The 22,768-nt window shown below is 37.0% G+C and overlaps 1 protein-coding gene across 1 annotated transcript in view; it reads left to right on the top strand.

Moving 5' to 3' along the window:
* Positions 1-6,837: 6,837 nt before the first annotated feature.
* Positions 6,838-22,768, top strand: part of MYO10 (myosin X) — a 158,582-nt gene continuing 142,651 nt past the window's right edge. Inside the window, exon 1 of the mRNA XM_026673439.2 lies at positions 6,838-7,514. Within this exon, the coding sequence (XP_026529224.1) occupies positions 7,494-7,514 (21 nt within the window). The 5' untranslated portion in view covers positions 6,838-7,493. The remainder of the gene's footprint in view (positions 7,515-22,768) is intronic.

The raw sequence follows: 22,768 nt of genomic DNA, 5'->3' as shown, positions 1-22,768 counted from the left end.
CTACAGGTCAATCCTGAGCAGATCTGTTCAAAAGTAAAAGGTGCTAATAAAGAATTACTGATAATATCATTTTTGACCATAGAACAAGAATATAAGAGACTCAGGGCAGACCACATATCTGTTTAAATCAATACCTTATTTCTAGCTGAAATATATTCCACCAAACATTCTCAACTGGTGTTCAAGGGCATTATTGTTTCTGAATGCCAAGGACATCTATATAGCTGTCAAGCCTGGTTAAAAACCACTGAGAATTATCTATGAATTTAACATATTCCCTCTTAAAGTTAATAAATCAATTGATTTTCCCACAGTGTGTCCTAATGTGCCTTTAAAACTGTATATGTTATATGCAGACACATAGGCTGCCGTTGCAGGTTGTTACTCCTGATAATTTAACTATGGTTTACTTAATTAACCCAGTATCCTGCATTGACGCACTATATGGAACCAAAATATGGGCAGAATTTGTACAATACACTAGATTAAGATGCAGTTGGCTAGTCAATATATCATGTGAACATTCTAGGCACATACCAAATTTCTGATTATGGATTTTTGTGGCCGGAAAGTTTTCCTTTTTTCCTTGAAGTATCACAAACAATCATGTGGCAGATTTTTGTCTTCTACCAAGTACTTTTGAAGAGTGGTGCCTCTCATGTTTGAAATAATACCTATCAATAAATTTACAAAATACTACTATATTAAAATTATAGCTTGTAATGCATATTAAAACTTACAATTATACTTTTAGAATTAAATAGACTTCACTTTCAAATACTAGAGAGGAAGAATGGGATGTCAGGAGAGAAACCTGATGCTAACACTTAACATTAGGTAAAGGATACTATTTTGCGGTGATAGTAGTATTTGTTTAATTGTGTGGTTTTCTTAACAATACAGTGATTCACTTAACAACCATAGCAAAAAAGGTTATAGAATTGGGTGTGACTCACTTAAGAACCATCTTGCTCAGCAATGGAAATGGTGTTAGTAAGTTGAGGATTATTTTTAAGTGCAATTTTGCTATTGAACCATGAAATTTTCCTATCCTTAGACTAATAGGACTGTTGTGAAGGTTAAAACAATGCAAGTGACATTGTGTAGAGGAAGTAATATAAAATGATTAGAACTATGTCAGATAAAACAGTTTTAAAAACACCTTTATTTAATTTCTAGTCAGCCCCTGAAATTTTCATTTGTCTCCTACAATTTTTTATGACTTAAATCTCTGAGGAACCCCCATAAATCTAGTGCATCTTCTTACTATTTCATATGACTTTGTAATTCAGACATTATGTCTTATATATCAGTGGTTACCAACCGGTGTGCCAGGGACCACTGATGGGCCGTGAGAAAATTTTGGTGGTCCGCAGAGAAATGTCCCCCCCAAAGCAATTAATCCAGGCTGTGCGGGAACACAAGGCTGCTCCTCCCACATGGCCCACCCACCCACTGGCCCCCACCCTTCAGCCGAGCGCAAACCTTACCTTGAGTAGAGCCACACGAGCTGGAACTGGAAGGTAAGACCAACAGCGGGGGAGGGAAATCTGCCCCGGGGCGGCTTGCTGACGGTGGGAAAATTGGCCCCATATTCTAGAGCTGCAGTAGTCACAGGACTGACCCTGTGGTCATCCCGGAGCAGCTCCTCCAATCCATTGCAGGCCAGTGCACCCGAGTGGAGGAGCAGCTGCTCCAGGATGTCCAAAGGGCCAGTCCTGTGATCTACTGCAGCTCTGGAATATGGGACCGACTTTCCCACCAATGTCAGCAAGCCACTGTCAGTCAAAATTCATATTAGTGGTCCGCGGGATTCAAAATTATGAGTTTGGTGGTCCCTGAAGTCCAAAAGATTAGCGACTCCTGTTATATATTACATGTTTGTGGAACAGTATACATGATTCAATTTCCAGCAAATGATTACAGTACTGTACTGCTGGTGTACTGTGTAAATACATATGGGTTATTTAATATTAACTCTCCAATAATCATTAGAACAATAGCTTTCACAATTCATTGGGCTATGTAATCAAGCCAAATGGGTACATAAAAAGTATTTACACAATATTATCACGTATTCAATGCAGTAGAAGTAGGCAACAGCCTGTCTCTTAAAGGGGCCCGACATTTCAGTTTTGCAGAAACTGCAAAACTGCATGTCATCGCCATGTTCCTTTCAGCTGTCAGCAGCTTAAAAAGATGGCCCATGTGTTCAGTATAAGAAAGACATTCCTTGTTCTTCCAGCATAAGTATCAGCACTTACTTGTTTATATAGTACATTTTGAATCCTGTTAATAATTGAAGTTCATTTGGTGGATTACAAAGCTACTTACTGGCTCAGTTTTTGCTATTTGGCTAATGAGGTTAGAGAATGGGTTGGTATGCAGACTACACACACACACACACACACACACACACATGGGATGAATATGGGTACTGATACTATCTGCACTGGTATCGATCTCATTTGGCCACCATATATTTTTTGTGGATAGGTAGTCCTTGATTTAACATACTTGTTTAATGAGCTTTCAAAATGATGACAGTGCTGGAAAAAGAGATTTATAACCAGCCTTGCATTCGGCAACTGGCATGTATTTAGTGTGGTTGCAGCAACCCTGGGATTATTTAATCATCATTTGCAATCTTCTGGGGGTGGGGTGGGGCTTCAAACAAGGAAAGTGAATGGAAGAAACTGGATTCACTTAGTACCTATGGGATTCCCTTAATGACTGTGGCAAAAAATAATAATCATAAACTCAGATATGACTCACTTAACAACTGCATCACTTGATAGAAGTTCTGGTCCCTATTATGGTCATAAATCAAGGACTACCTGGGTCTTCAATCTCTCTCCGAAGTAGGAGAGTTTAAGGCAGTCTAAAATGGCTGGTCTTTATTTAATTTGAATAGAATTTCCTTGTGTGTCCTTTAAATTCATCTGTTTATGCCAGGTGAGTGGCTGGATCAGACTTGTTGTGTGAACACTGACAACACAGCAGAGTAAAAGTACTCAGGAAATAAGAAATAATCTGATGTGGAGAGCCAAGGAGATGACCTTGGAGAAATTAAACAGAGACAATGGTTGCAAAAACATGCTTGAAGCCTGGGAAACCAAGAAAACATGAGGGAAAAAGTTCAGTCTGTCTCCATTTTAATTCACTTGGGTATAAGAAAGAGGGAAGGGGGGTATAAATGAGGCTTTCAAATTTCTATTACTAAATCAATAAAATACGGGTCTATCCAAATTTGTGGAACCTGTTTCCTGACCTTGCCTGTCTTTTTTTTTTAAATTATAAATTTTTATTGAACAAAAACATTAAAACAATGAACATAATGTAATCGTCCTGACATATTTGTCATACATATCTATTGTGGATAGCATATAATATAAATTTACATAATATATACATTTATACATTACAGCAATTTTCCATATTTCTAATCTACTATCTTAATATCATTATTTTGATTTTAAGTCCTTCCTTTTTCCCCACCATTGGTAAAATTTATCCCATACTTTATAGTATTCAGTCTCACCCTTATTTTTTATTTCCAACATTAATTTATGGCACATGTCCATATCTTTTAAATTATCTCGGTTTCATCGGGAATTTCCTTAACTTCCCACTTTTGAGCATAAACTAATCTTGCTGCCATGATCACGTGTATTATTAGATATATTAGTTCCTTATTGTATCTCTCTGTATTTATTCTCAGCAAAAAAAAATCTGGTTTATACTCAAGTTTAATCTCACCAATTTCTTCTAACTAACATTGAATTTTATGCCAAAATTCCTGGGCTTTCCTACAAGTCCACCATATATGATAATACGATCCGTTTTCCTGGGAGCATTTTCAACAAATAGGGGATAAATTTGGACACATTTTAGCTAATTTTGTGCTGACCTTGCCTGTCTTGAACGGCTGACGCTTGATCTAGAATGCAAAGTCATCAGTGGGGATGGGCATCTGTGTATCCCACAGAAATCATTCCCAAAGTCAGCTCACACTGTTGAGAAGGTCTTCTCCTGGTTTCATTTGGTGGAGGCACACACAAAAAAGAGTCCAAGCAGAGTAGGCAGGTAAAGATACATTAGCCCAAGCTATCCTGGAGCTGAAAAATAAGACCTGGATCCTTCTTGAACTGTCCTTTTTGGTATTCTTTATTTTCTTTAGCTTTCCCCCCCCAGAAAATATTTAGGAAAATGAGATAATGAATGATAATGAGGTAAGTTTGGTGCAATGGTTAAGGTGCTGGCTTAGAAAGCTATGAGTTCTAGGACTTCCTTAAATATGAAAGCCAGCTGGATGCCTTTAGGCAAGTCACTCTGTTGTCACCATTAATGAGCCATATAGTTCTTACTAGACTTTTCCTCTAATATATTATTCAGCTTTTCAGAACATTCATTTCCCCCCAACACACCTAGCAGCGTAAAGCAAAGTGATGACATTCACTGACTAATTTTATGTGTGTGTGTGTGTGTGTATTATATAATACACACACACACATACACACAGAGCCAAAATTTGGATTCATATAACATATCCAGTTGATTAAACTAGAGTCATTTAGATTAATTTAATGAACTAATCCAGAGTAGTAGGGAAAGAAACCAGACAACTTTGTGGTTAAACAAGTTGCAAAACCTGGGACAAGAATGAATCAGTATTCTTTACTGGAATTTTACCATCATTTTGCATTAGACAGCATAATCACTATCTCTTAATTACAACTTGGAGGTTTCTTGGTTTGCAGTTAAAATTAGTGTATATGATTAGAAGCCATTTCCATTGATTCAATTAATTCCAGCATTGTTTATACTCCTGTGAATACACAGTTTGGAGGATGGGATGGTATTTGATCAAGTGTTTGCTGAGCAATCCTGTTTACATTCTGGATATTTTTGGGAACCAGTACAAGGGATGCCAGTCCATCCTATGCTAAAATCACACATTCTAAATAAGCATTTTACTTAGCATTTGAAATTTTTGAAGCAATAATATACTAATGCTTGCAGTACTACTTCTGTTTCTACATTTCGCAAGCGCCAAACAGTTGGAAAGAAAACTGCTCTTCACTGTTTCTTATTCCTGATGCTGTTGGGTTGGATGCAATCCCACACTGGCTAACCATTTCTACCCTGACAGAATCAGGAAAGCATGGATGAAAATGGGAGGTTGTCAGGCTCAAGAAATCAGGAACCAAGGCTGTTCAAATGAATACAAGTTTATTCCATGCTAGCTGTCTACAAGAATCTGAATTATAAATGGTCAAGGCAAATTGGCGGTAGATGAGGGTTAATGAAATTTAAGTGGGCTGGATTTAGATCTTTGTGATGCGAAGGGACTCCAGATTGAAGTTGCACTTGGCTTGACCTTTTCCTCAGGCTCAGCTTGGTCATACTAAAGAAGTAAAAAGAATGTTTAATTGTTACTCCAAGGTTAGGCAATCTGCATTGTATTATTGAATTCCATTCTGACCAGCCATATTGAACAAGAATGAAGGAGACATAAGTGTTGGAACTCCTGTGAAATACTTGGAGAGCCTCATGCTGTGTTATCTCAGCCTTTTCAACCATGATGGTCTCACATGTGAACTTCAACTCTTTTAAATCCCAAACACCAAAACTTTGCTGCTTGGGGAATTATTGAAGCTGAATTGTGATGTTTGTGGAGAATTCCAGGTTGGGAAATATGAATGATCCCTAAGAGGCTGTTTTAAGGAGAAGGCATACAATCTGTCTCATGCTATGATATGTATACCTTGGACAATTTTTTTGCATAGTAATAATAATGTACTTGTTGAAGTAGGTGAAAAACTCTACTTTTCCACATCCAATCCTATGGATTCGTGTCTGTGAGTTCTGTTACTATCCAAACATATCAGAAATCTTGCTTTCCATGTGCTTCTGCAATGTGACCATGTGGTCAATAGAAATAAATGCCATGGTTGAGTTGCAGCCTGGATGATTGTACAGGGCAATGTAACAGTCACAAAGGTTAGTCTTGGACTATTGCCAGGCAAAAGCACACATTTACTGTATATACGTGTATCAGAAAAAGCTGGGCTGCCATGTTGCTGCAACAAACCAGAATGTACATAAAGTATTGGATACATATATGTGGGGGTTGGAGGAGCCTCTAAAGGTCCCCCTTGACCTGTTTCATCTGCAAGCAGATTGGTGCAGTTGTAGCTCTCAGGCAGGGGATGGTAAGACTGTGAGTGTGGAGAGTCTCTATAACATGCAATATTGTTGGGAGGGCAATATGCTGACTCTGTAAACCGCTTAGAGAAGGCGGTAAAGCACTATTAAGCAGTATATAAGTCTAAGTGCTATTGTTAATAGCATAGCAAGGGCATGTCAAAAAATCCCACCCTGGGAGCCACACTGGAACAGCCAGGAATTTGCAGAGGGAGGGATAAAGTCTAATAAATTGAGCTGGTTACTTAAGGATGAGAAAGAGACTGGGTCTGAAACTAACTTAATAGAGCCCAGACACAGGGTTAGGAGGGGAAGGAGCGTCCCCAGTCGTCGCAGCAAGCAGGTTCTCTCTCTCTCTCTCTCTCACACACACACACACAGAGAGAGAGAGAGAGAGAGAGAGAGAAACACACAGACAGACAGACACCCCTAGATAGCAGCGGTAGAAACACACGAAGCGCTGCAATCGAGGAGTGAGGAAGGAAGGTGGGGGAAAAGCGCGAAACAAGAACGAACGAACCAAAGGAGGAAAAAAGTCGCTCGCGCGCCTCCTGGGTCAAAATTCCAAAGAGGCGCTCGCCTGGGATTGGCTGAGGGGCTGGCTTTTCGGGGCGGAGAATCCGTAATCTCGGCAGAGACTCCTCCGTGACCCGAGAGGGCCCTTGAACAGCCCCCGCCTTCGCACCAGCAATAACGCAAACCTAGCGGCGTCCTGCCCGTAAGGTGTACGTCGTTCCCCTCCCCTCCTCCCAACTCCATCTCACCCCCCCCACCCACCCCCACCCCGCAGCCACTTTGCGCGCAGCGAGTTAGCGAGCTGCCGGCGCCTTCTTGCTCAGGAAACTGCTGTGGACGTCCTCGGTCAGGCTCCTGCCGTGGACTTTCCCCCCCACCCCACTTCCTCCGTCTCGAACAAATCCAGCGCAGGCTTGTTCTTTTTACCCGTTAAGGGCGAGGGAGGTGGTGGTGGTGGTGGAAGGCAGCCATGTGCTACCGGGTTTCCTTCGGCGGCCGCTTCTCGTTGCGGCGTTGAGCCGAACGACCGCGTGGAACAAAAGCCTCCGTTCGCGTCTGAATGAACATACTGCGGGCCACTTGGCCGGAGGGAGAGAGAAGAAGAGGGCAAAGCTAAGGAGAAGGGGGAGACCGCGGGATGGCAGCAGGAGAAGAAAGGGCGTGAGGACCTCCAGCCCCCTTCGCCACTCCAGAAGCCAGCATCGTCCTTTTGCCACCCATGCTTGAAGCCGCCTTTCCCTTGACTCGACTCTTTTGGAGTTGGTGCAGCCATGAGTAACTTCTTCACAGAGGTGAGTAGGGTTTGTGAAGGGGACCTGGGCGATGTTCAGTTGGCTCTCCTCCGACGCGTGTTGAGCTTCCTTGAAATGTGGCTCAGGGAATCGGGCGCCGTGGGAAGTCTGCCGTGCACGCAGGTTTGCATGGGTGTAATACCCCCCCCCGCTTAACTCCCTGGAGGGGGTCGAGCTATAGGATTGCATCCCAAATTGTCCTTTGGGGGATTTCAAGAGGGGAAGAAATATAGTAAAGCCGCTTTTCGCTCCCTCCCAGCGATCCTGTCAAAGGTGGCTTGATAAAAAGTTTATTCTCTTAAGACCCGGAGACGCGATGCGGAAAACAGTGAATTATAGACTTAACTTTTTTTTTTTTGGAGGGGGGGAGGGGTGTCAGTGAAAGTTGCAAGCCGGAATCGCTTGGAATTAAATCTGATCTGAAGTCCGGGGGGAGGGGAGAGATCTTAAACGTTATTTAATGTGGTCCAAATAGGACCATAGATGAATCGTCAAATGGTTAACCTTTTCTGTAGGTAAATTGGTGGAGGTACTGTCGAGGATAGACTTCACATATACCATTAAAACCAGTGGGGAAGTAGTTTTCGGTGGGGCGTGAATGGCAGCGTATATGTGGGGCACATGCTCTCATCTCTCTTTTTATTCGGGATGTGCGGGACAGAGGTGAGCTGCTTTTATGGAGAATCGCCTTGCTTTGCAATGCCTCGTTCACTCCTATTGTTTGGCCTGTTGCATTTAGGTCCGTAAAATTGGAGGTGCGGTGGCGGGGGTTTAGCCTTGGCCCATTGAGCACATTCAAGTGCCAGGAGAAAAAGCCCTGGATTTGTAACATCATCCTTGTGTCGAAAATTTGTGGAAAGTTTACTTTTCCAGCAAGGCATATTAAGCGCCTAGCTTCTCACAGAGAGCAGTCTGGCATTTCCTTACCAGGCTTCCTGCGAAGGGGGAATATACAGGCCACTGCAGGGGTTCAAAGCCTTCCATGTCAGCAGAAGGAAGAAGCAGATGGGATGGGTGAGCCAAGACTAGAGGAAGGATTTATTTCATTTTGGTCCATTTCCTCTTTTGTCTTCTGGTATCCAGTTTATAATGTTGACCAGATGTTTTACCCCCTCCCTTTTTCTTTTAAATTAAAATTTAAAAATAAGCAAACAATGCTGGAAGAGTCTGATCTAAAACCTATCTTAAGGTTCCTTTTTGTATTTGGTTGCAGATCAATTTAAAATTGCTTAAAGGTGCAGAATGTCAACTAGTTCATGTATAGTTTGCCAAGACATTTGGGCATGACAAAGTGAAATCTCTCTTGCAGAAGAAAAGTGTGTGTGTTTATGGCAGGATTAAGAAGATTCATTGATTTTAGAAGAGTCATGCTTTTAATTGAAATATATTTCAAATATGTGCATGACTGAGCAAGAGTTGTCTTTGGGCATTAGAATTGGTTTGCAGATTACTAGGCCAAAACTTAGTTTATGTTCTGATTCAATCTTTATTCTACTGTGTAAAAATAGTTAAGCTTGGTTAACTTTTCTTTCACTTCAAACTATTCTTTTGGATAAGATTTGTAACAATCAAATTTAATTCTAAGGATTAGGGAGGATCTTGTGAAAGTTGAATTTGCATGATTTCAAAAAGTTTCCTCATATTGTTGTAGTATGTAAAATACATGAATGTAACTATTCAATTTGTATAAAGTCACTAGCAGATTGATGTGTTAATTTCCTACTTGTTTATTTGAAACTGCTCTTCATGTTATGTTGTAGGAGTAATCAATATTTGGCAAGTAGAATATGGTAAGCACTTCTCTAAGGAAACGACAGACAGATCTGAATTAGCTTCTTAGATTTTAATTTTTCTCTGCCTGACCTTGCAGATGTTGCTGTAATTCAGCAACACTTCTGTAGCTGATTAAGACAATAGTAATTACCTTGTGATATATTATCAATTCAGTTTCCAGTTGTTTTAACTTGTTTCATTATTTATGGTTTAAGATGAAGGATGTTTCCAAATATACAGTGAAATGCATTTTGATATGCATATTTGTAACAGATAAATATTACCAGAAAAGACATTCTTTTAATATCCTTGTTTATCTGGAATTAACATACTATTCATGTTTTGTTCACTAGGAATTAAGCATGGTTTGAGGATGACTTTACTCTGTACTGTTTTTAAGTTAGAGGAAATAATTTTAAGTATCACTTGATGCTAGAATTCAGTATTAATTATTGAGGGTCTAAATTAGAGAATATGTGTAAATCAGGGATTGGAAACTTTTTCTCTAAAGGACCAGATCTTGTACCTCTGTGGGAACAGCTGAAGCTGGGCCAGGAGGTTAAACAGCCCAGCAGCCATTGGATGGTGCCAACCTAACAGTAAGGAGGTCACTGATAGGGTACCTAATCTCCAGGGCACCTAATCTCAGCAATCCTCCAACTTTGAAAGTTGGGCTGAGGCTTGGGCCTGGTAATCTGCCATCTGCCCATCTGTTTGCAATCTGTATAAAAATAGGCAACAGGCCTTATTTGATCTGTGGGCTGTGATTTGTCCTAGTATAGATGATAAAGCAAGTGTTTAAGTATGTAGTACTTTTCCTTATAGCTCCAAGTACGTAGAATTCAATTCAGAATTCAAAATGATTTGTTGTGTTTTATGATCAATTTTAAATTATTCTGATTTTTTTTTAATTGCAAGATACTATAAACAAAACAGAGAGCTAGTGTGCTATATAGTGGCTAGGGCACCAAGTTAGAAATTGGGGGACTCTGAATTGTCCTGTCATAGGCATGAAGCCAGCTGGGTGAACTTGGGCTAGTCACTCACTCTCAGCCCCAGGAAGAAGGCAATAAGTAGACAATTTTTTAAAATGTTACCAAGAAAACTGCAAAGACTAGATAGTCCCTGGAATCAAAAGAGTCGCCAAAGATCAAGACACAATAACCAAAGGCACAAGAATAAACAATTATAAATCAATCACTACAAAAAGTTTAAATTTCATGAACGATGAGTTTATTTGATATATTATATAATATCTTTCTAAGGTAAGAGTATTTGATATAAATTGTAAAAATCCTATGTTTTAATGCTTCAATCCTGTAGTCATTTATCTGGAAATCTCAATAACAGTGGGGCAGACTTCCAATTAATCATATAAAGCACTATGCTGTAAATATATTAATAAAAATCTAAAAATATTAACATATCCTTAAACTAGATCTACTCTTCTAATTCATAACTTGTGTGTGTGAAGGTTTTCATTTATACAAACACCTTGGCTCATTATGACAAGACTAAATCGAGTATTGGTTTAATGTTTTCAGTGAATCCAACATTGTGGTTTATAACTCATAGTTTATGGTTAAGCATATTATATAATTCCAGGCAGTGGTGATTTGTTCAACAAACCATGGCTTGGTGCAATGTGTGACTATGTTCAGAATCTTCATTTAGCCCTCTGAGTGCTATATTATGAGATAATTCTGAATATGTAGCTTGGATGTTTGGTTAACATGTTCCTTGTTTGTTCAGTTATTCTGAACAAATGCTTTTTTAAACAAATACTGTTGTATTTTCCAGTGCTGAATATTATTTGAACAAGCTACTCTATTTGAATAACTAGGCTGTTTCACAGAAAGGGGAATGATGTTCATGTGATACTGGATTTACTCTTGAAGATCTGGGAACTCATATAGGCCTTTACAATTTACTGTATAATCTTGAATGATTCTCTTAGTTTATCCATTTATTTTCTGCCAGGAAGATAATATATCCCGTGTATGAGCAGGATAAAGTATTTAGTACCTGTAAGGCAAGTTTAGATCATCTGTAAATTAACTACATGTTAATTTACTGTAATTTTTTGAAAGAAGCAAATTGTGAAGACAACATGTTTTTCAGGTGTTCCTAAGTTTCCAATAAAGACTTTAGGCAGCAATTTTATATAGAGCAACCTGAAAGAATTAGACATTTCAGCAGACTTTCAAAAGATTAAAAAGTTCACTCAGAACTTACTCATTGCAAAAAAAAAAAACACCTCAAAACAGCAACACACATCATATTTGCCTGGGGCTTTCCTCCCTTGTGTTGTCTTCTTTCCCTCTTCCTTGTAAAAAAATCATAACCAAACATATTTTTACATTTTCAAGCATTTTTCTGCCTTTATTATTTAGTAATTTCTCTTGTCCCTTTGTCTTTTTTTCACATATATTTTTAAAAAGTTTTTACTCTCCACAATAAAAGCACATGAAAATTATACTTTCTTAATATACTTGAAAATTCAGAAAATGCAAATTTTCGGAACCCTTGCAGTGGCGCCCTCTGATATTTTTTTAAAAAGGCACCTATTTTGTATATACCTTTAAATTTAGGAAAGTAGAAGACAAGTAATTTTCAAACATGAAAACATATTCATATCCAGCAAGGCAGAACTCTGAGATACAATTTAAGCAAAAATGAGTTTCAAAAAGTAGAAATTATAAATTAGGATTGGCAGCTCATTTTGTCTATATTTGTATTTTTAATCCAACATAATTGGAGGGCTCCTGATTGAAGAAGATTGTGTTGCTTAAATGGGGCAGGGATCAAATTCTTTTAAAAAATGGATATATATCTACAAGTCTGCTACTAAGTGTATTTCGTATAGTTAGTTGCCATCCTGACCTTTTCCTTCCTAAAAGGAAACCCTTATTCTTTTTAGTGTTTTTTGCTGCTCTAGTAAGAAAAACCAGCTGCTTCGAATCTCAGAATGGGTAATTAGTGAAATAAGAGTAAGGGGTCTTCTTAAGGATTTAATCTGAGCCTTTTTCGCATCATCGGTTTCAAAGACATAATGCTAAAAGCTGCATTGGGTGAGCAGGAAAACAGATTATAACATGTTGAATGGAATGTTGTTAATTTTAAAAAAAGTTAACTCCTCAATCTGGCATCATTAAGAGATATTGGCCTTGCACTTAACAGAATTCTCGGTCAGCATGGTATTTTAAGAATCGTTACAGTATAAGCAATCCTTAATACTCACCAATATTTTTATTGCCTAACTGCAAAGGAAGACAGAGGTTGAGAGAATCATATATAGTACATATCATACAGGGGAGCCAGGAAAGAAATTTAATCATCATTCTCAGCTTTTCCCCTGTAATAGGGGACTAGAAGGCACATAACTTGGTCTTTGTTCCTTATTTGATGGTTAGCACTGGGAACAGTATTTCTCATGGCAAAAGTGACTTGGCAGAATTTTATGAAATGTGGGTTTCTTGGGTTCCTACCATGAAAGATTCTCTGTAACTTTTTGAGTAACATAACGGTAGGCAACCCATCTTTGGTAGCTTTTTTTCAGGACTAGCACAAAAGGAAAGAAAAACTTGTGAAATTCTCAAATATATATGGTTCTGTTAATCTCATGTTTGAGAGTATTACACATGACTAAGTGCTCATTGAAACTATTTTGCATTGCTTACTAATGAAAATTACTCACCTGAGACTAAGTGAGTCATATGTTGGAATAGCGCAGGTTTTTTTTTTAAAGAAATGTTCATGTCAAGAGTGCAACTTCGATGATTTCGTTTAAGATCTTTTAGGTCTTCTAACATACTGGTACTACTTTAAACAGTTCTTTTGTCCTGTTTCTCTTTATAACTTGCTTTTAATCTCATTCCAAACTTCTATTACTGAGCATAAACATACAGCAGTATGGCATTGGAATTCAGAAAAGCAAAGTAGCAGGATTCAGAAAACGAACATATAATTGCTATTTGCTATAAAAATACAAGGAAGTTTTCCTGCTCTCCTACTTCACACTTATTTCAGCAGGGTTTCCTCAGGAGATCTTTTCTTCCATTGTATCTGTTTAAATCTATTGCTGTAACCATGACTGAATTGAATTGGATTTTTGCACTCATAGTTTTGAACTAATAGAGCCATGTTCACATATAAATATAATCACAATGGGCAAGTCTTGTCTGGCTCATATTAGATGTCAAATCCTATTTATGTCTTGGAAGAATGATATTGACACAGCTACAAATTCAAAATTTAAAATGAGTCACTAACTGTTCCTCAATCATCCTTATGAATTTGTGAATACTTTTGATGTGTAATGTGGTTGATCTGACTAGGCTGGAAGAAAAACTTCAATTTATATACGCAACCTACTATCAACCCACATCTGCAGGATGGAAGGGCATGTTCACTTAATTCTGATAGTCAAAACAGCAAGATTGAATTTTTGAATTGTTATGAGGGCAATATTAGGATTTTGATTAAAAAAAAGAATAGGGCTTGGCTATAATCAGATTAGGAAAGGCCTTTATATAGCAAATTTTTAGACTATTCCCAACTCTTTTGCATATTTTCTGTTTTCCTGGGCCATTTGGCAGGTACCTGTTGATACAAATTTTGGAAGTAGTTATGGTGTGAGTTCATCTGCTTAATAATTTATCTCCTGAAATGACATATATAATTGAGAAATCTAATGCTCTATTTTACTGTACTGATGACATTGTATTTTAGCAGGTTAGGTGCTACATTTTTTCCAAGTACCTTGCATGCCTCTTCAACTCAAAATATGCAGTTTAGATGCAATTCCTTGCACCCAAATTGGATAATCAAGTATCTCCTGCTAGAGTGGAGAAGGCTGAGTTAAGTATGTTTACAGCTAAGAATCATCATTGTTCTTCTAAACTAGAGAGCTAGTCCAATTGCACTATGAACTTCTGTTTTAAATTGTTTTTATTTAGACTATTGGATCATTTAGCTATTTACTAAAAAAAATACTGGTGAAAGTGATACTATCAAAATAGATAACATTGAATAAACAAAATGTCATAAAAACAACATTTGTGACTCCTTGTTCCACTTTTCTTCATTACTTATTAGGTAGGCGAATAGGAAGTTGTGATATAGTGACTGCCAAAGCCATCCAGTTAGCTCCATAGCTAAGAAAAGACTTGAATCTATACCTTTACTAATTGAGTAGTTTAATCTCTATAACACACTTGTCTAAATAAAGTACTTGTTGAATGTTTTATTAATGACAAAAGTAGTAATTTAAGTTCAAGCTGTATGGCTTTCTTCTATTTAGAATAATATTGCAATATTTTTTGGGGTGGTGGAACCAGTGTTGAAAGATTGCAGAGTTCAAGTCAGGACAAGGTACCCGAATATGTTTAGCTTGTCATGCTCAATTGTGGTTTTGTGATGAGTTCCAGGCCTGTGTAGTCTTTAAAAGGTTTTTTGAGGTGTATTTTGTTTTGGGAGATGGGTAACTAAATTTGCATATTTTTATTTTGAGTTATGTGGATATACAGATGTCAAGCTATGGGACTTAAGTTTATGCAACACGTTGTCTCAGGAAGGAATTATTTCCCATGTATATTAACCTGATTCATATAACTAAAGCTTTTCTTAAAATGCTTATTTAAAAACTGTAGATGAAATGGTTGAATCTTTTTTCATGGGAAAAATGGTGGGAGTAAAAAGACCACTCACAAGACAGTCTCCTTTATATGTGCTGTGGTTCATCTTAATCAGGAGTCTTCAAACTTGACAGCTGTAAGACTTGTGGACTTCAACTCCCAGACTTCCTCCTCCAGTCATGTTAGCTCAGGAATTCTGGGAGTTGAAGCCCACAAGTCTTAAATTTGTCAAGTTTGAAGGACCTTAATCTTAATGGACGGAAACACCCCCCCCCCCTCAAATGTTTGAAGTATGCAGCCTCTTTACTTCCTGGTTACAATAATCATACAATTCAAGAGTATTGTTTAATCTTGCTGCTTTGTATAAAACTGGCTGTATGAGTAAACAACAGTTTCCCTATTTTTCCCCCTACCCCCTCCAAATAAAATTTTGGAGATTCTTCGTGTGATCTCATATGTTCACATGATGAATTTTCCCATTTCTGTTCTACAGGAAAGATCTGGCTTATAGAAACAGAGAAATTCACCACATAGTGGCACACTGTCATATGATAAGCACTCCTCAATACAGGTAGTCCTTGACTTACAACAGTTTACTTAGTGACTGTTCGAAGTTATGACATTGAAAAAGTGACTTATGACCATTTTTCACACATGACCTTTGCAGTATCTCCATGGTCACATGATTTACATTTGTATGCTTGACAACTGACTCACATTTATGACGGTTGCAGAGTCTCGGGATCATATCCCCTTTTGCAACCTTCTGACAAGCAAAGTCAATAGGGAAGCCAGATTCACTTAAGGACCGTATTATTAATTTAACAACTGTAGCAATTCACTTAAATATAGCAAGAAAAGTCATAAAATGGGGCAAAATTCACTTAACAAATTTCTCACTTATCAGCATAAATTTTGGGCTCAATTGTGCTCATAAGTTGACGATTACCTGTATTATATTGGAAGATGGAGAGAACTTGTCAGTATTCCATTTTCACTTACATTCCAATGGAAAGCATAATATCTGTTTCTTTTCTGTTTATTTGTGCGTCTTTCCAATTTCACATATGTGCAGGAACATATAGGATTAAGAACTACTTTAATATGCTTTCACAAAGAAGGAAAACAAGCTAAAACACTCTTATAGTTTGTATATATTATTCCAAAAACTGGTATTTCCTGTTTTTTCTCCTAAATGTGTACTAAGCAGAAAATAATACCAGTGAACTGTTTTTTTTTAAATAATAGAATAACAATATGCCATGAGAAGTGGTCGAAATAAACAAGTCAGGTTATTTTTTGTATAAGCTGGATATTATAACTATTGCAGCTGTAGTTTTTCTTAAAGTTTTTTTTTATTTTAATATGTTATTTGAAATGGCAGGGAAAACAATAGGTTTTTTTTCAGATGCATGCTATTAGCCAGCTGCTATTAAAACAATAACATGAATCATGGGAGTCCTTATTTTTCCTATGATGGGATCCAGTATTTTGCCATGTGTTGACGTTTCAATTAACATGGAATCACAGCTATATGTAATTTACCATAAATATTTCTACCATTCTGAAAAAATAATAGCTATCTTAGAAAAAAAAAAGGCACAGCAACAAAATGTTAACATTGGACGGGTTATGAATAAGGAAAAAAAAACCCTGAATATAAACATCATCGAAAAAACAGTTTGATGGAAATGTACTGCAACTCTTCGATTGTAACCGATTAAAGATGAAAGGAAATGAATTTAAAGTAGTATCTTTTGCGCTTTTACTTAGGTAGAATTGGAATCTTCAGCCTTAACAGTCTAAAAGTTTCCTTTGCTAATGGCAAACTATTTGAAGAATACTTTCCAAAACAAGGGGGGAGGGTCCTTGGTACTTTCTGAGCTTGATTGTTTTCTTACAGACATTTCATTACCCAAACTGGGTAACATCATCAGTGCTAGTACTGATGATGTTACCTATTTTGGGTAATGAAACATCTGAAGAAAACAACCAAGCTCAGAGAACACTAAGGATTTCTCATTTCAACCCTGAGCCACAAATATTCTCTTTTATTGGTACATTATAAAATAATATGTTGAAATTAACTATCAAAATGAATTCAACAAAACTTGTAAAAAGCACACCAAAATGAGGAACAAAATGAAATGAAGATATAGCAATAGCAACAGCACTTAGACTTATAGACAGCTCCATAGTGCTTTACAGCACCCTCTGGTTTACAGAGTCAGCATATTGCCCCCAACAGTCTGGGTCCTTATTTTACCAACTTCGGAAGAATGGGAGGCTGAGTCACCCTTGAGCTGGTCAGGATTGAACTCCAGGCTGCAGGCAAAATTTCCCTGCAGTACTGCATTCTTACCACTGTGCTGCCAGGGCACTAGATATAATCGAAAGAAAAGCATATTCCCAAGTCCATTAGAAACCAAGGCTACTTGATGCCATGGTGCTTCTTCAGCAGTAAAGGTGTAGATCTGTTTGTCCTAACCAACTCCCTTCTAGTCTATGCAGAAGAATACAGACAAGATCTTGGAGAAAGTATATAGAGACCATTAGTAAACTATGAGCTCAGTCTGGGAAGACAAAGAAGTCTGAGAAAGAAGCATGAAGTTGCTCCACCTTGATTTTCTTAGATTTTGTTATACTGTATATTGTAGTCTATAAAGGAGAGGTCTGCTATTTCTTGAGAATTTCCTGACCTGGCTTAGCTCAACGGGCTGATAACCTGCTACCTTCAAATAAGATGGGAAGATGTGTTGCCATTGTTGAAGATTCAAGACAGGATCTATACAAGGAATTTGACATATGGGCATCATCTTGAACTACAGCTCCCATTAGTTAGCCACAAATTGTAAAAGTAGAAAATGTTTTTAGTGAGTATCTCAAACAAAACAAGGTAAAAAATCAGTGCATATGGTTTTTGAAAGCCAACATACAGAGAACAAATCACAACCAAAAAGACTCTGATCATTGCAGCTCTCCATCTCAGGATATAAACAGAATATTTATCAGTAATAGCAGAAGCTATGGTATTGTACAGCAGGGGTCCCCAACCACCGGTCCGTGGAACAAGTCCTACCGGGCCGCTGGAACAGTCCTACCGCCATCTTTTGATGAAAAGGCTCCGCCAGCTTTTCGGATGAAAACCGCCACGCATCAAAAGATGGCGGCGCTGCGCCGGTGAGCTTTTCCGGTAGAAAGCTCACCAGAAGCACGTTTTCATCAAAAAAAGATGGCGGCGCCCAGCTAATGCCGGTACCGGGCCGCGGCGTAAAAAAGGTTGGGGATCACTGTTGTACAGGACAAAATATATGTTGAAAATACAAGTGGTATTGTATGGTTAAGTGGGACACCATAAAGTTAAGCTTCCTCTCTTGTAACATCTATGGTATACAATATGTTGATTGTGGTCTCTTAATGAACTTCAAAATAGCCTTGCTTTGTTTTTGGAAATTGTTGTCACTAATTGAGTATTTAGAAAATATGGCAATTGATATTGGAGGCTAACTGTTGATTTTAAGGAATGAACATTGAGGCTAAAAATGATCCAGCCTCAAATCCCTGATTGGGTAATTTTTGGATTCTAGTAAAAACAATATTGGATAGGGATTACCAGTACACAAAAGCAAAATATAAATGTAGTGAACAATTGTTAAAATGTTTTTTTCACTATGACCAGTAATGTTCATTTTTACTTATAATGAAATAAACAAGGATTTGTTTTTGAAAAACAAAGATTCCAGTTCTTTTAACTTTGCAGTGCGATCCTCTTTAAATGAATAACTACTGTATGTCTTAAGATGTTAATATCTGTCTTCTTTTGAAAGAGGACTGGTTCATTTCTTTCTTCCTGGTCCCATTGTACATTTCTCAGTGTTGCTTATGTTTATGTTACAAGGATACCATGAATGAGGTAACTTTTCTATTACAAATAACAACTTACTGAGTCAGAGATTTAAAAATGTAGTAACACATTTCTTCTATATTTACTACTAATGACAATCCCAATACCTCTGAAAATACTTCCTGAGATCATGTGTTGAATCTAATCTTTGTGATTCTTCTCCTTTCTTTTTATTCTTTATTAAAAGCTCTTTTTCTCCCTGACTGATCATTTTATTTCCCAGGTATGCTTAGAACAAGTTCCTTGGACCAACCAGCTTAAAAAACAGGCTACATCAATCTACTATGAATGTGCTTGCATGTACAGTAGATATACATGTAATGGTTTTGTTATCATAGAGAATGAGTATGTTCTTGCCTAATGGGTGTGTCATTTATGGAGCAAGCTAATCAAGCTGAGCACTCAAATACGAAATAGGTCCATTTAAAGTGTAAGTTGTAATTTTTGGAGGGTTGGCTTGGAGTAGATATGGTAGATTATCAATTCATGCATTCAAAAATGAAAGAGTACCATTATTTTGGATAACTAATGAAAGACTGTTGCTCTACCTTCTCTTGCTCATCATTTAAACATAAGTTTACCTCCTTGGTTATTACCCTCAAAATGTAAATGTGGCATTTATTCAGCACTGTATTGGTGCTGTTAACAACACAGAAACCTACTGCTGATGTTAATCCTAGATTTACTGAAATTTATTTCAATTGCAGTGTATGAATTACAATTTAACTCTGGTTATCTATTGTGTGCCCTATACCATGGTAGTTGCCAAAGTATATGATTTTTGTTCCTTTTGTTCGTTAAAAATACCTACATATATTATGTATGTGGGTATTTTTTAGGAAATCATATATTTTGGAAACTATCAGTCAAAGAACAAAACGAACAGAGAATGGCACCTAGGACTGGAAATTCAATGCAAAATCGAATTATTTCATCATTTAAAATATCACTATTCCAATGAGTATCTGTTTTGATAGATCCTGGTTTATACATATCTAGAAAAAAAATTAACCAAGAGAAATGTGCTGTAGTATTTTCTTTCTAAGAACTGAAAAAGGTAATTGCTATTTATTGCTTTGAACATCAAATAGGAAGAATGATGTATTGAGGGGGTTTTTTATGCTTGAGCTAAAAAGGGATCAATACTTTATAGAATGAAGAATTAGAATATCTGGTTCTGAGGAATTAATGTTTCTGGTGTTTAAAAATATGAAATATATTTCTTCTGATTTAAACATGAAATTAATTCATTAAAAGATATTATTTTATGTTTATTAGACCTCACAAAGTATATTTTTAAAAGGACAGACATTAGAGTTTTAGTATTACATTGTAAGAAATGTGAAGGTTCCTTAATTCGTATGATTTAGTCATGTGCAGCTATAGTCTTGTTTTGGTTTTGAATCAACTACATATGGTATGTATATCAATAGAATTTTGAGAATTAATATTATAGTTAAAGATTTTAATGTGGCGTTCAACTATATTCTTAAAACATGGAGTTTGTCAGTTCATAAAGTTGCCTGGCTAGGCATGGCAAAGGTATTAATTTTATATAACTTAAAAGAAGCTTGTTATGAGTTTCTTCCTTATTTTTGAAAAGCCTTTGTGTTCTAAAAGTGTGAAAAAGATGCAGTAAACAAAAATAGAACCAACTGTGTATGATTGTTGTTAGTAATTATACAGATACTTTTTTCTTTGTTAAAAATCCTTTTTGTCATTTATTTTAATCACTACAATATATGTAGGATTTCTTTCTTCATGTTTTCCTGTTATGGCGGTAAAGTTGTATTTTATCAATGAAAAAACATCAGAAACTTAACTTCTGGGGAGTTGAATGATCCTGAAAGCTATATTTTGGGAAGATTTGGGTCATAGCAATTTGCAAATAAACTCATAGCTTCCTCAGTTTCTTGCTAAGACTTGCCAAGGCTTGTTAATGGCACATATTTTTCACTTAGTCAACTTAAGAGTTAGACAAATATCCTGGAGGTTTTTAATCTATGGTTTTGCCACTGTTATACAGATATTAGAATAATTTACTACTGTCATTTTTCTAAAAAGCTGATACGAAAATGAATAATATGTGAATAGTAATCATTCTTATCTAACATCTGCATACTTCTTATGACCTTGAGGTGTATGTATGTGTGTGTACAGTATATAGGTGTGCGTGTGTGGGTATGGGTGTGTCTCCTGTTCCCTGTTTCCATAAAAAAAAGTTCGTTGTCATGTTTATATAAATAAAAAAGCAACCTGGATTACAATAGGTTTTCTATTCTCATCACATAAGGGCTAGACTTTTAGAGCCATAGCAATAGCACTTAGACTTATATACCGCTTTATAGTGCTTTACAGCCCTCTCTAAGCGGTTTACAGAGTCAGCATATTGCCCCTCATTTTACCCACCTTGGAAGGATGGAAGGCTGAGTCAACCTTGAGCCTGTGAGATTCGATCTGCCAAATTGTAGGCAGCTGGCTGCAGCAGAGGTAGCTTGCAGTACTGCATTCTAACCACTGCACCACCGAGGCTCTATGAAGTGGATCTTCTGGTTTCTCTGTAGCTTCTTGGCACTTTTATCAAGTTTTTGATTTTTTAAAAATCAGATTGGGATTAGGTGATATTTTGTGGGAACACTATGTTCTTGGAGCACTAAGCGTCATCCTGAATCAGAAGTTACACCCACCATTTTCCCTTGTATCCTGACTTGTGGGATACATTTGAATGAGCAAAAATGTTTAGGCATGTATGGTAACTTGATTTTCCTCTTAAATGCTTTGTTTGGTAATTCTTCATGTACTACCGTAATCTTTTAAATGTATAGTTGAAATAATAATTTGCAGAAAAATGTATACTTTTTAGGAAAAATATAAATGAATGAAATTAGAAAATGAGAAATATATGTGGGAGATTAAAATTAGGTTTGTTCAGGCTAGATTCAGTGGAAACAATTGCACATAAATAGTTTGGTGTTAACTATATGTTTCATAGAACATGTTTCACTTTGGTGAAATGGAGTTCCATAAAGCAGTTTAGTGCTGAAGACTGCTCATAGCACTTACTATTGTATATCATTTAATACCAATATATTCATCTCTAGAACTGAAAGATTATCTATATCATCAGTCTACCTAATTCATAATTTTAAAATAATATTTGATAACACTTCAGGGATGAACATGCAGAAGAACAAATCAGTCTCTTGTGAAACATTTCCTTGGGGTTTGTCTTAACTATGACATGGTGGGTAGTAAATATTTATGTGGAAACCGACCTTAAGGGCAAAGTGAATATATGCTGATCTTTGCTGCCTATATTTACTGGCAGCTTGTCTACTTAAGTGTGTAGCAATAATAAGTATGAGTCAGTTGTCTGAAACTAACTTCTTGAATCAGTTTATATTTAAATTGGAATATCACAATCTTAGTAATATTCCTAATAATATGCTAATGTGTATTGTCACAAACATTCTTCTGTTGGGTTCGTGCATTGAAATAATGCTGTTCTTAGGAACAGAATATTGTTAGCATATATGTATTCCATTCTTCCTTTAAGGAGTTCCTTACAACAACTTGCTAATTCAGCAGAAAACTTACTGGCAGCATTGATACATTGTGATAAGAAAGAAGAAAGAAACCTTGGCTTTGGGTGCCATAGTAAAAAAGGCACATCTACTGGCTCCTGTCAGATGTAGCTCTTTAGCAAAGCAACATATTTCTAACATACCTCTTCTAATTGAGTTCTAGGGAAGCCGGAAAGAGAAAATTGCAAAAGGTGATCACATGATCACAGGGTATTTTGCAGCTGGTTGTAAATACAAACAAGTTGCGAAGAGCCTGAAATACAGTCATGTGATGGGGTAGCAGAACATGTTATGAGGGCTAGAAATGCTTTACAGTTCATAAAACATCCATTCTGAGGCTGCCATGATTGTGGACAG

The sequence above is a fragment of the Notechis scutatus genome, chromosome 3 (genome assembly GCF_049901735.1).
Source record: "Notechis scutatus isolate UNSWTSFEM ecotype Mainland chromosome 3, rNotScu1.2, whole genome shotgun sequence".
NCBI classification, from domain to species: Eukaryota; Metazoa; Chordata; class Lepidosauria; order Squamata; family Elapidae; genus Notechis; species Notechis scutatus.
Note: the sequence above shows the minus strand (reverse complement) of the source record. Positions and strands in the feature narration are given on the sequence as shown.